The sequence below is a fragment of the Elgaria multicarinata genome, chromosome 5 (assembly GCF_023053635.1).
Source record: "Elgaria multicarinata webbii isolate HBS135686 ecotype San Diego chromosome 5, rElgMul1.1.pri, whole genome shotgun sequence".
Taxonomy (NCBI): Eukaryota; Metazoa; Chordata; class Lepidosauria; order Squamata; family Anguidae; genus Elgaria; species Elgaria multicarinata.
Window position 1 is genome coordinate 2,744,190 of NC_086175.1, and position 13,763 is coordinate 2,757,952.

The following is a 13,763-nucleotide window of genomic DNA, read 5'->3' on the forward strand; positions in this document are numbered from 1 at the left end:
GAACCCAATTTTAAGAAGAACATTGGCAGTTTGGAGCAGATCCAGAAAAGAGCAACCAGGATTTTGAGGGGTCTGGAAACTAAGTCCTATGAGAAATGGTTGAAAGAGCTGGGTATGTTTACCTGCAGAAGAGAAGATTATTTATTTATTGTTTTATACTGTATGCTTTTATTTGTATGCTGCCCTGAGATCCTAGTGATATAGGGTGAGATACAAATGTTTTAATAATAAATAAATAAATAAATAAATAAATAAAGGGGAGAAGTGATAGTGCTCTTCAAATATCTGAAAGGCTTTCATGCAGATGGAGTATACTTGTTCTCTGTTGCTCCAGACGGCAGGACTAAAACCAATGGATAGAAAATACAAGGAATGAGATTTTCACTAAATGTTAAAAGAAACTTAACTGTAAGAGCTGTTCAGTAGATTGGGAGGTGGTGGGTTCTATGATTCCATGAATGCATATGTGTGTGTGTGTGTATTTATAAGGGAGAGTATGTATGTGAGGTGGCCCTACCCACTTGTTATTTTGGCCCCACTCACAAACTGCTTTGGCCCCAGCAGGATAGTAACAAGGGAATGTAGCCCTTGGGGTGAAAAAGGTACCCCCCCAACTGTTCAAGAGATAGGCCAGGGGGTGGGAGAGGGGGATACATGATGATTACTGTTCAGGGAGCCTGAAGTCAAAGCGAAAGCAGGAAAGGAAATTAGGATACAGTGTATACATCTACACAGTGATATATTCACACACTGATATATCTATACAACAATATAACAAAATTGCTCTGATAGTGGGAGTAGCTACTTCGGAGGGGAGAATTGTGATTTAATGCTTAATTGAACTAATGTCCCTCACCAGTTGTTTAGAAATGCTGAACTGAGATACAGTAAATTGGAGAAGTAAAGGATAGAGATACATAATAATTTACTGAATCTAGTAAATGTTCAGGAGGTTGATGGCGGATCTGGTGCTTCCTGACCTGCAGCATGTCAAGACCAGGGGAGAGAGGGGGGAATCTCACGATAGATCCTCCCCTTTGTCCAGATGCACATGCAACATCCTGGGAGGAAGGAGGGATGTTGCACCTGCCGTTTTCTTTTTCTTTACAGTTTTTTTTAGTTGCGCTCCAACTAAGTTTAAAAACAACAACGCCCGCTTCCCCCCACCCCGATGGGCATGGAGCATCTGAAGAGCTCCGTGCCCAGCTCCTGCCTCATTGTGTTTACTTGCGAGGACATGGGACAAAGCCGAGACAGGCGCCCACGCCTCCCATAGTCTTGAGAGAATCCCGAGGCCGTGGGAAGAATCGAGCTAAAAGGGCCTGCCGATATCGTGGGGAAACGGAGGGATCATCCCTCCCTGTTCCTGGAATCCCCTGTGCATCATCTGAATGCACAAGTATGATACCCGGGATAATGACTGGTCTAGACATGCCCTAGGAGAGGCTGTACGTACGTGGAGTTTAGTCCCGATCCTGCAAACCCTCAAGGTTTTCTAGCCACTTCTCTCTTTTTGATGCACAAGGGATTTTCCCTCTTTGGTGAGGGATGGCACAGCACTTTGATAGTGGACTGGGTTCCTCCTGACTGGGGGAGGCTCTGTATGAAGTTTTGTCCCAATCCTGCAAACATCCAGCACTTGAGAGGTGAAACAGTGCCACTGCTCAGGTGGGAGGAGTGCAGAAGTAAAGGGGTGGGGAGGATGAGTCAAATGACAAAAAGTAGCTTAATATGATACTCAAAGTAGCTTATTAGCCCACGTGTATGGTACGGGATCGTGGGCTAATAAAACAAGTCACTGAAAATCAAATTAAGGACTTAATTCAAGACATTTATCAACCTCTGAATCCAATAGCTGATTTTTTGCTGCAATAGACTAACTCCTCTGGAAATTGTTACAATGAAAGGCACCAGATTTAGCTGTATGGAGTGGAGAACACTTCTTACATCTGATGAATAGACTGTAGCCCACTGTAAGATTATTTCTTCATTTGTGCTGCCTAGCTGGTTGCCTCTTCGGGATCTTCAGTATGTTAGAGAACAGGGTTTTTTTCAAGTTAATGAAGTGTTTCTTTTTCTAGTTGGTCTTTTTCTCTCTTAAGTGCTTTAATAGTAAAGGGGCAAGTAAGCATTCACACATAGAATGCTTTAGTTTAGATAAGGGTTAGATGTTTTAATTTAGATAAGGCCTGCTAGAAAATGATTTGGAAATATGATTTGAGGTTGCTCAAAGTCATCACTCATGAGGACTTGCAACTTGGTATTGCTCAAAAGACATTGGTCTTAAGAACTTGTGACATGTACTAACTGTAACTAGGTGAAGGGTCCAGGGTGAAGGACAGGTGACGTTGTACCTAAGAACAAAAAAGTAACCCAGGCAGGTTAACCACAAGAACAGGGAACTTGACCTTTCGTTGTCATAAATAACTAACTGAGAAAGGGGAGGAGGTTTTCAGGAGAGGATGGTCTAAATTATGAGGCGGTCCAATGGGTTTAAGAGTTCAGAAGACGTCAATAGGAGGAATTGATGATGTCAAATTGGTCATTTAAGGTTGAGCACCGGGGGGGGGGAATTGTCTTCCCTTTCCCTCAGGCATGACTTGGGGCATGTCTACACCAGACGATATCCCAGGGATCGTCCCTGTGCATCCACATGACGCACAGTGGATCCCGGGAACAGGCAGGGATGATCCCTCCATTTCCCCAGGATATCGCCATACACTTTTTTCTCGGTTTTTCCTGCAGTCTCGGGATGTGGGAGGTGTGGGAGGCTGTCACAGTTTCATCATGGCTCCTTGCGAGTAAATGCAAGGAGCCGGGAGCCAGGCCCAGGGCATGGAGCTCTTCAAGCACTCTGTACCCATCGAGGGTGGGGAGGGGAGCGGGGCTTTTTAAAAACAACAACAATGATACTTACTTTTGCTCTAGAGCGCAAGTGCGCTCCAGGTCCTTTTTTTTTTTAAGGCAGGAACGATGTCCTCCTTCCTCCCTGGACATTGCGCATCGTGTGTGAACACAGGGGGAGGATCTTGCAATCAGCATATCGTGAGATCCTCGACCCTCCCTCCCGGATCGTGGGAGGTGTAGACATGCCCTTGGCCTTGCCCGGGAGAGATGGGAGTCCCTCTGTGAAGAAGAGCTCCTTCGCAGAGTCTGTGTTTGTCTGCCTTTGTCTATGTTTGTCTTGTTCTCCAGAAATCTGTGAGTGTTAGGAAGGCAGCCACAAGCATTATCTGCTTTTAAGTTTTTTTTAGGCAATTCTAATTACCCGGCTAATAAATCCTTATCCAGTACAACAATGAGATAAGCGAGAAGCAGGGTCAGGTTTCAGAGTCTTGGTGTGTGAGAGTTCAGGTCAGCAGCATCTGGAACAGGAGCTTAGTAAGGGTTGTCAAGTCCGAGACCAAGATAACAAACTGGATGAGAAGCTAGGAAGCGTGGTCAGCTGGTCCGAGGTCACAGGGAGGCAGGAGCAGGACGGAGAAGCGATGTCAGTTCAGTCCGAAGTCGAAGGCAGGAGCGAAATGGAGAAGCAATGTAAATCAGGCCAAAGTCGAGAGCTGGATCCAAACGGAGGAAGCAAGGTCCGGTGAAGCAAAGTCAGAACATGGAACAGGCTGGCTGCTAGGAATTATCCCAGGTGTCTGCCAGGAAGCGCAAGGCATCCTGCTTCCTCCTTTTCTAATCCAGGCAGATGACCTCCGCCCTCTCCCCCAGCTGTGCCTCATCACATCAACCTGCTATTTAAGCATCGCATTCCTCTCCTGCCGATTGTGCACGCGCACACTCCTTCTGACTGACTGCAACTGTACCACTCGCTTGTGCCGTCAGCGTTCCCGAGGACTGGGCGGCTCTACCTCCACCTCCCTAGGAACTTCAGGAAAGGCCAGGTCCTGGTCAACCTGTGCCTCTGGCACCTCCTCTGTTCTGGGATCATCCTCCCTCTGCGAGCCCATCTCTGGCTCGACTGTGGGAGCAGACACTCCCTCTCCTGCAGAGTGTTTTCCTCCTCATCCTCATCCGAGAAGGCCTCCCCGAGTACATTCCTAACAGTGAGTATATTAATTTACTCTGCTAAATGGAGGTTCGTGTGTCTGTCTGACTATAACTTTCTTAAATTGTTTTAATAAATGTTTTAAAATTCTAGCAGTTTCATTGTGTTTGTGAGTCTGAGTGGTCAATCATTCTGGATGTCTATCTCCGGATCTTCCTTACACCTACTATAGTGAGGAATTTAAGCAGCACTGTTGCAAGGTATTGCAGGAACCTACACCTATGTTCAGTACCTCTTAAAATAAAAGAAAATTCCTCCTACATCACAAAAGCTTATGCTATAATAAATGTGCTAGTCTGTAAGGTGTCACAAGAATATTTATTTATTTATTACATTTATATACCGCCCCATAACCGAAGCTCTCTGGGCAGAGGTTAAAAACAGTAAACATTAAAAATATACAAAATTTAAAACCATCAAAACATAAAAACAACAGTATAAAAACAACAGTATCCATTTAAAAACAACAGTTCTGGGGTCTGTTAAAAAGCAAACTTAGCGTTGTTAAATGCTGTTAAATGCCTGGGAGAAGAGAAAAGTCTTGACCTGGCGCCTGAAAGATAACAGTATTGGCGCCAGGCAAGCCTCATCTGGGAGATCATTCCACAGTCGGGGGGCCACTACCGAAAAGGCCCTCTCCCTTGTTGCCATCCTCCGAGCTTCCCTCGGAGTAGGCACTCTGAAGAGGACCTTAGATGTTGAGCACAGTGCACAGGTAGGTTCATGTCAGGAGCATTCCATCAGGTATTGTGGTCCCAAAGCCAACCTTTGTTGTTTTTTCGTTACATATGGATTCTTCTCTTTACACAATAGTTTGTGTGTTACAAAAGACAAACAAGATTACTCAGAGCTCATCTATACCAAGCAGGATATTCCACTATGAAAGCATTATAAGTATGATAAATAAATAAATAAATAAATAAATAAATAAATAAAATTATGAAAGCAGTATATAAAAGGCAGGAGCCACACTACTGCTTTATAGTGGTTTTGAAGTGCACTGTCAACTGTTGGGGCTCATTGAAACATACCATATACCGCTTCCATACAGCTACATAGTGCTTGGTGTGGTTCCTGCCTTTTATATACCGCTTTCATACCACTTTCACAATGCTATATCCTGCTTGGTGTAGATGAGCCCACAGATAACTGGGTTTGTCACAGGTTTAATCTTCAATAACTAATATGGAATGCTTCCTTCAACAACTTGTTATTTTAATCTTAAAATACCTTAAATTCTTTTGGATTTAGATATTTTCAAAACTCAGACAAACTTCTTTTTTTTTGTAAAAACCAAATAAATAGCACTCACAGGTTTTGTTTTCTCTTGTTGCTGGATTTGCTCAGGAATCAGTATTGTTCGTGGATTAGGGATTGTCAAGTGAAACTCGTTTGGTTCAGTTATCTTTGAAGTTCTAGTAGTGTCTTTATCTAGCTTATCATCAAGTAGATCAATCAGTTGTTTCACTTTTGGCTGCCATCTTCAAACAAAAATACATAACCTTATTTCAATTTTGAGTTCCATCCAACATTGCAAAGGCGGCCTCCTACCTGAGCAATGGATTTCCCAGTCTTCCATGTACCCCCACACCTTTCAGAGCTGACTTTGGCCACCCTTCTGGGGTCAATTGGGGGCTGCAGAGGGAGGGAGGGGGATCCTGTTCCAGCAAGGGTGCCAATTCTGTCAGTGGACAGGCACCATTAGATTTCACCCTATACATAATTGCCTAATGGAACGTGCAGGGAAGTCTGCGCAACTGCTTAAAAGCGAAGGTGTGGCTGCAATAGCCCTTCCCCTGAATAAAAGCTGTCAAGGGATTTTAGCCCGTCAACAAGGCCCCTGTCCAGACAGGACGACTCAGTCATGCCCTTCAGGGGTGACATTTCCACCTGTGTGACACATCCAACTCCAGCCCCCCTTTTGTTAGGTTCTCACAGATTTTACAAAAAAAAAAAAATTCCTGATCATAGATGCCAGAGGTTGGGGTTTGTAAGATTCCATCTTGTACTCCATGTTATTCAAAAAGCAGGAGGGAGGCTCAGAAATGAAAAAGAATGCAAAATACTAGACTAGTTCACAAAGTGCAAACTATTAAAAATTATTACAGTCAATGTGTTTCGGAACGGTTAAAGTTGCTTGTGCAAATACTAGCCATGATGCCTCATATCAGCCTCATGGTGGCAGATAGATAACGAACACCTTCAGTTATTTTGTAGAATTTGAAGCTTAAGATCGCTCCTGAAGAAAGAATCCAACAGTCCGAAACAGCTGTAGTAGTTTGTACTTTGAGAGCAAGTCTCTCCTTTTGCCTTCTACTCTATGTTACAAGACATCTATGTCTTGGGGAAGGTCGTCCCAAGTTTTGTGCCATAGGTATGCTGTTGACACTCATCTCTCCCTTTTACATCAGATTCTAAGGAAACCATGGAAGTCTTGAAAGTATTGGAGATCAGTGAAGAGCTGGATGTGAGAAAACAACCTGAAGCTTAGTCCCCTCAAGATACAAATGGTAGAAGGGAAGCCTGATCTGAAGAGGCATTCAACCTGTTCTCCTTCTGAAAGAGCAGGTGCACAGTTTGCTGGTGCACCTAGGCCTGGCTTTGCTTCTGGACAAACATGTAGCAGCACTTGCTTTTACCCAGCTCTGGGGAAATATTGACTTATATTAATTTAAAATGTCTGTATGACTAAATATATGTCTGTAGTCTGTATGATTTCTTAGGCTGTATTCCCCTGCACATTTACCTGAGAATATGCCCACAGTGGGACTTACTTCTGACTATCCAGCAGGGGTATTGTTAGAAGGGCCACCTGGGCACGGGCTCCGGATCTTCTGAACTGCCCCAATTGCCATCATCTACATTAATACAAGCCTGCTTCTTCCCTCTAATCTCAGTAACCTTACAGGTAATAAGGAATCACTCCCTTAGCAGACCAGTAGGAAGTGTAGTGTGTACGCACCAGCCTTTTAAACTAGAGGGGAGACTGCTACCTTTCCTTTCACGGTTTGCTCATTTTTCTCCTCCCACTACTGTTCAGCTCTTTCATGGCCACTGTTGGAAGCTTGCTTGTAATGACATTTTGAAGAAAGAGAGGGAAGGTGCATGAGAAATACGGTATTTCATACAACATCTGATTTTACTGCCTCAAACTGGAATCTCTGACTTCTGCTGAATCATAGAATCATAGAATAGCAGAGTTGGAAGGGGCCTACAAGGCCATCAAGTCCAACCCCCTGCTCGATGCAGGAATCCACCCTAAAGCATCCCTGACAGATGGTTGTCCAGCTGCCCCTTGAATGCCTCTAGTGTGGGAGAGCCCACACTAGAACCTGGGAACTAGAACCTGGATCTCCTAACTCCCAGTCCGACACTTTAGCCACTACACCACACTGGCTCGTTGATCAGCTTCCAGTCAGTGTCAACAATACTGAGCTAATGGACAAAGGTTCTGGCTCAGTATAAGGCTGCTTCCTATGTTCCTATGAACAGAAAGCTTTAATAAAATAGGAGTTGGGGGGCAGTTGGAAGTGGAGGGGAGATAAAACCTATGTACACATACTCAGAACTAAGCTCCATTATGTTTAATGAGGCTTACTCCCAGGACAGTGTGCATAGAATTCTAGCACAAGTTATTTTTGTAGGGAGGTTTGCAGTCTGAACTTCTGCATGTCTACTCAGAAATAAGTCCGGAGTTGTGAGCATGGTACTATCGGCTTAATACGGTGCCCACCCAATTCCTGTCGAAAGAATTGGCTACCCTTTCAGCCCAACCCTAAGCATGTTTTGTCATTTGTGTCTCCTCATTTTGCATGAACTCTAGGTTTCAGGGATTAGGGAAAGGCACTTAGTGCACGCTCAGAGTATTGAAAACAGACTCATTGGCTGAATCCTTGCACATTCTGCATATGCTCACTCTATATTTAAGAATATAAGAACAGAAGAGTACAAAAAGGTGTTATTTCAAGTGTGGGAGAAGGCAGTCTCTTCTGCCTCTTTCCCTCCCCTCCCGTTCTTACCCATTCCTCAACAGAGAGCCAGTGGGAATGTGTCTGTAAACAAGCAGGGGATGGGAAGGAGCATTCTCTTTCAACTCTTTTCATCCTAAACATCATCCTGAAATTCAGCTGCTAGCTGTTCAAGAATTGGCACATAATTCTAGCTTCTTAGAAGAGCAACATGCCAGAGATCCTGGTTCAGAGGCAAAGCTAATCAAAGCACGGACAGAGGTTGCCTGGTTTGTTTAGCTGTTCCTGCTGGCAGGAGAAGGCAAACAGGAGTAATCAAGCAGTATGTATCTGCATGCTTAGTTTGTTCATGATAAACCAGAATTCTGAGCCATTCTGCCTTATGACATTTGAACTGGCTAAAATACTGACAATGTATCTTAGCTTAATTAAATTACATTATCTTTATTTTGGTAAGGAGGTTATTATTAAAGAGATATTGCATATCTTTTGTAATTCAGCAGTTTCATATTTGACCTTTTTAAGAACACTCTTCTCAGTTCCATCTGGCCCTGGAGACTTACTATTATTTAATGTCAGTTAATTCCAAAACTATAATCTGATTCACAAAATAGCATTATTATTATTATTCCGCCTTTTCCCCAGCACTGAGGTTCCATTTACAATCCTGGATTTTTCTATATATCCACATGGTAGAATTCACATGGCAGAGACTATGCTGCCTGTCTCATAAAAATAAATTTAAAAAATGGTTGACTGAGATTTTTGGGTACAAGTAAGATTATCAAAGATTATCCCAAACGTATGTAAACTTTCCTGGGAGTAAGTGCAACTAGATTCATCAGAATGTACTTCTGAGTGAACATGTATAGGATTACAGTGAAAAACACTTACCTTTGCAATGGTTCGATCCATTTGTCATTTACGTAAACAGAATCATATATCTGGCTCCATTCATCTTTTATCCAAGTGCGTAAATTCATAACATTAAAGAAGAACCTAAGGAACTAAAAAGAATTTACTAATTCATGGAAGGAACTAAACACAGAGAAAACAAAGCAATTGCTTTAAAATGTAGATCATATTTTGTATTTATAATTGTATTTAATACAAAACCTTTATCTGAATTTTGTTGAGATTACTGGATATCTTGCATATATGGTTAGATCCATAGTTGAAACTCCATGCACAGACTCTCCACTTACAGGACACTACCACCAGAGGTAGTGGAGGGGAGATAATTTTTGTGATTCTTCCTTCCCACTGCGGCCTCCTGAAAATCTGCTCCAGAAGATTGGAGGTCCCTCTTAAAGAGAGTGGGTCATGGTGTGGGAAGCTGCAGGAAGAAACTAATGGGAATTGCCTCTCACCCTCTTCCTTCCAGCAGGAGTCTTCACTGGATCTCAACCTTTTCCTTCCAGGCACATTCTCTACACTGTTGAGTCACCATGGGGATGCAGGTTTGTGGTATGCAGGGGATAAGGTCATCAGACTGCACAGGCACCGAGGGGATGGATTTCAAGGATACCTGGCTCAAGAGCTCCTGATACATTGGGCTTGGGCTGTGGCTCAGGGCCAGTCATGATGCTGGGATCTGCGTTGGTTACTAATTTCTCAGCCTCCAGTGCTGATCATCTGGAACTGTCAGATAGTTCAGATGCCACTGCTGAAAGCATATGTTCCTCTCCCCAAGTATATTTATTTATTTATTGCATTTTTATACCTCCAAATAGTGGAAGCTCCCATGGCAGTTCACAAAAATTAAAACCATTCAACGTATAAAACAAACAGTATAAAAACATGATATAAAGTACAATATAAAAGCACAACCAGGATAAAATCAGCAGCAGTGCAGAAATACTAATTTAAAATATAAATTTGAAACAGCAAAGTTAAAGTTAAATATATAGACTGTTAAAATGCTGAGAAAATAAAAAAAGGCTTCACCTGGCGTCTGAAAGAATATAGTGTAAGTGCCAGGCAAACCTCCTTAGGGAGCTCATTCCACAGCTGGGTGCCACAGGAGAGAAGGCCCTCCTCCTGGTAGCCACCTGCCTCACTTCCTTTGACAGGGGCTCACGGAGAAGGACCCCTGAGGATGACCTTAGGATTCAGGCAGGTACATATGGGAGGAGGCGTTCCTTCAGATAGCCTGGCCCCATTTAGGGCTTTAAATGTTAATACCACCACTTTGAATTGGGCCTGGACCTGGACTGGCAGCCAGTGAAGTTGGAAAAGGACTGGAGTGATGTGGTCTCATTGGCCAGTCCCTGTTAATAAACGTGCTGCCCTGTTTTGTACCAGTTGAAGTTTCCAGACCATTTTCAAAGGCAGCCCCACGTTTAACTTGTTGCAGTAATCCAAACAAGAGGTTATGAGAGCATGGATAATGGTAGCTAGGCTATCTCCGTCCAGATAAGGGCGCAGTTGGTATATCAGCCTAAGCTGATAAAAGGTGCTCTTTGCTACTGAGTTCACCTGTGCCTCAAGTGACAGTTCTGGATCTAAGAACATCTCTAAACTACAAACCCGATCCTTTAGGGGGAGTGCAATCCCGTCCAGAACAGGGTGAACATCACCTAGCTGGACAGGTGAACCACCTGCTAATAGTACCTACGTCTTGTCTGGATTGAGTCTCAGTTTCTTGGCCCTCATCCAGTGCAATACCATGCTCAGGCACTGATTCAGAACACCCACTGCCTCACCTGAGTTTGATAAAAAGGAGAGGTAGAGCTGGGTGTCATCCGCATATTGATGACACCTCAGTCCACATCTCCGGATAACCTCTCCCAGTGGTTGCATGTAAATGTTAAACAGCACAGGGGATAAAATAGAGCCCTGTGGAACCCCATGGCCTAAATGCCATGGCAAAGAGCAATAATCCCCCAGCACCACCTTCTGAAATTGGCCATTCAACTAGGAGCGGAACCACTGCAACACAGTGCCTCCAACTCCCAGCCCAGACAACCTATCCAGAAGGATACCATGGTCGATGGTACTGAAGGCCACTGAGAGGTCCAAGAGAATCAATACGGTCGCACTCCCCCGTCCCTCTCCCAGCAAAGGTCATCCCACAGGGCGAACAAGGCAGTTTCCATTCCAAAACCAGGCCTGAAGCCCAATTGAAATGGATCTAGATAATCCATTTCATTCAAGAGTGCCTGGAGTTGTCCTGCAACTCTTCAGGAGTGGTCTGATTACTGCCTCTTTTAAAGATGCCAGCATCACTCCCTCTCTCAGGGAGGCATTTACAACCTCCTCAACCCTGCCAGTGATCCCCTCCTTATTTGATGTAATGAGCCATGAGGGGCAAGGGGCAAGCACACAGGTGGTTGACTGAACTTGGCCAAGCACCTTGTCCACATCCTCGGGCCTCAGTAACTGAAACTCATCTGGATCAGATGGCACTCTGAACACCTCTATTAGTGGAGCTGCATTAAGCATGGTGTCCAATTCATGGTGAATCTGAGCAACTTTATCTTCAAAGTGCTGTGCAAATTTGTCACAGCGTGCTACTGAGGCTTCCACCATCTCTCACCCCTGGCCCAGAGTGTAACAGGCCACGAAACACAAGTAAAAGTTCTGCCAGATGACACTGAAAAGGTGCAATGCTGGTGGAAAAGAACTTTCTCTTTGCCATTCTCACTGCCACAGAGTAGGCTTGATAGTGAGTTCTAACCCATGTTTTATTAGTCTCAGCACGAGTTTTCCTCCACCTGCGTTCTAGCCATCTCCCCTCTTGCTTCATTGCCTTCAGCTCAGGTGTATACCAAGGAGCTGGCCGGTCTCTGCTCAGAGGGAGAGGGCACTTTGGCGCGATCATGTCAACCGCCTGAGTCATCTCTGCATTCCACAGAGCAACCTGGGCTTCAACAGGAACACCAGCCATACCAGCAGGGAAATCCCCCAGAGCCCTCTGGAATCCATTGGAGTCCATTAGCCTCCGGGGCCGGACCATTTTAATAGGCCCCCCACCCTTGCAAAGGGGAAAAGCTGCCGAAAGTCTAAACCTCAATAGAAAGTGATCTGACCATGACAAGGGGATAGATGTTAATTCCCCCACTTTCAGATCACTATCCTCCTGCCCAATCAAGAAAACCAAGGCCTTAGCTAGACCTACTGGGAACAGGGGAAAGTCTTAACCTGGTGGGAATAAGACAACAATATTGCAGCCAAGCAGGCCTCAATGGGGAGAGCATTTCTCAGTTGTTAGGACACCACTGAAAAGATGCCCTCCCTTGTTGCCATCCTCCAAGTCCTTGGATGTTGATCATAGTGTATAGGTAGGTTCATATCAGGATGTAGGTGCTTTAAAAAAATGTTGGGAGATCTGGTCAGGGTTCTCCTTCATCACATACTGCTTGTTCCTCTGTCTAATTTTCGAGAAGAAATAAACCCGCTGCCTTAAGAAAAAAGAATGTGGCCTTTGATACCTTTCAGGTACGAACACACCCAAAAGGGGAAAATAATAGGAATCTACTATGCAATCCATCTAACACCTCTAATATTATTTCATATGTAAAGCTAAATAGGGGTGGCAGATGATTCCAAAGAATTATCTTCTGCTGAAACAACAAATCCCTAAAAGGTAAAGCTATATAGAACACATGCTAAGAAGGCCAAACGTAATTGAACAATTTTGTAACACCTATTCCTTTTATTACAGTCAACAGACCAATAAAACATATAAAATACATAATATTTAAAATACATGAAATTAAAACAAAGTATGATTACATGAGCCTCCTTAAAATTCTGTGCTAGAAGCAAAGGAAAGTCCTGCCACCATAACAGATCTAGTAAGGATTGCATGATTAAGAAATTTAGCAACTTGTTCGGTGGTATGCTTATCTTGACCCTGTAAAAGGACCGACATAAGGGTCACGGACGATCGTCCAGGTAATCGTTGCGTGAAAGGGTGGATAAGGGCTTTTCTTGCCTCCTGATAGAAGCTGCAGTTGAATAATACGTGGGAGATAGATTCCACCTCCTCGTTGTTACAGGGGCAGCATCTATCTGATAGTGGGACTTTCCCAAATCTGCCCTCCATTACCCTAGAAGGCATAGCATTAAGCCTTGCTAGGGAAAATGCCCTTCTATATTTGGGTATAGATAACCAGCTTAAATACAGAGGTACACTATTTTGGTCGTGATCCCGTAGCCCCAAGGCATACGGGGAACATGGGCCCCGTGCAGCTTGCTGTAGTTCCTGAGAATCAATATCCAGGAGTCTCTGCTTAATGATCCTTTTGGCACTATCCAGGTCCAGGGATAACAGATGGTCTTGGGAGAGCCCTATGGTGGTGAGTTTTAACTGAACTGCTTTCACCCATGGAGATTTATAAGAGTCCGTCCAGACCATGGAGGTGAGCGAATTAGGGACAGGGCTTAAATTGCAACGCAGCCAGAAATAGAGTGTATGTATCCACCCTATACATTTTAGGGTACTCAACCCAACTTCCAGATTTAAGACTGCACTAGCAACACATCTTGGGACTCCAAATATTAGCCTTAGAAAGGAAGATTGGACACCTTCCAGTGAGTTCTTATAAAGAGGAAGCCATATCGGGGCACCAAATAGAAATTGGGACACCACTTTTGCTTCATAGACCTGAGTGGCGGCTGGAATGTATTGCCCACCCCTGGAGAAAAAAAACACAAGAAAGTGCCCCGATTAAGTTCTCTGCCCTAGCTTTAGCATATTTATTATGAGTGTTCCATTTTAGTGTTTCATTGAACCA

The 13,763-nt window shown here is 44.0% G+C and overlaps 1 protein-coding gene across 1 annotated transcript in view; it reads right to left on the minus strand.

The window, feature by feature from the left end:
• The window catches only part of CFAP99 (cilia and flagella associated protein 99), a 118,319-nt gene that overhangs the window by 63,767 nt on the left and 40,789 nt on the right, over positions 1–13,763 (minus strand). Inside the window, exons 4-5 of the mRNA XM_063125899.1 lie at positions 8,917–9,029; positions 5,367–5,535 (exon numbers count right to left, since the gene is read on the minus strand). Coding sequence (XP_062981969.1) covers positions 5,367–5,535; positions 8,917–9,029 — 282 coding nt within the window. The remainder of the gene's footprint in view (positions 1–5,366; positions 5,536–8,916; positions 9,030–13,763) is intronic.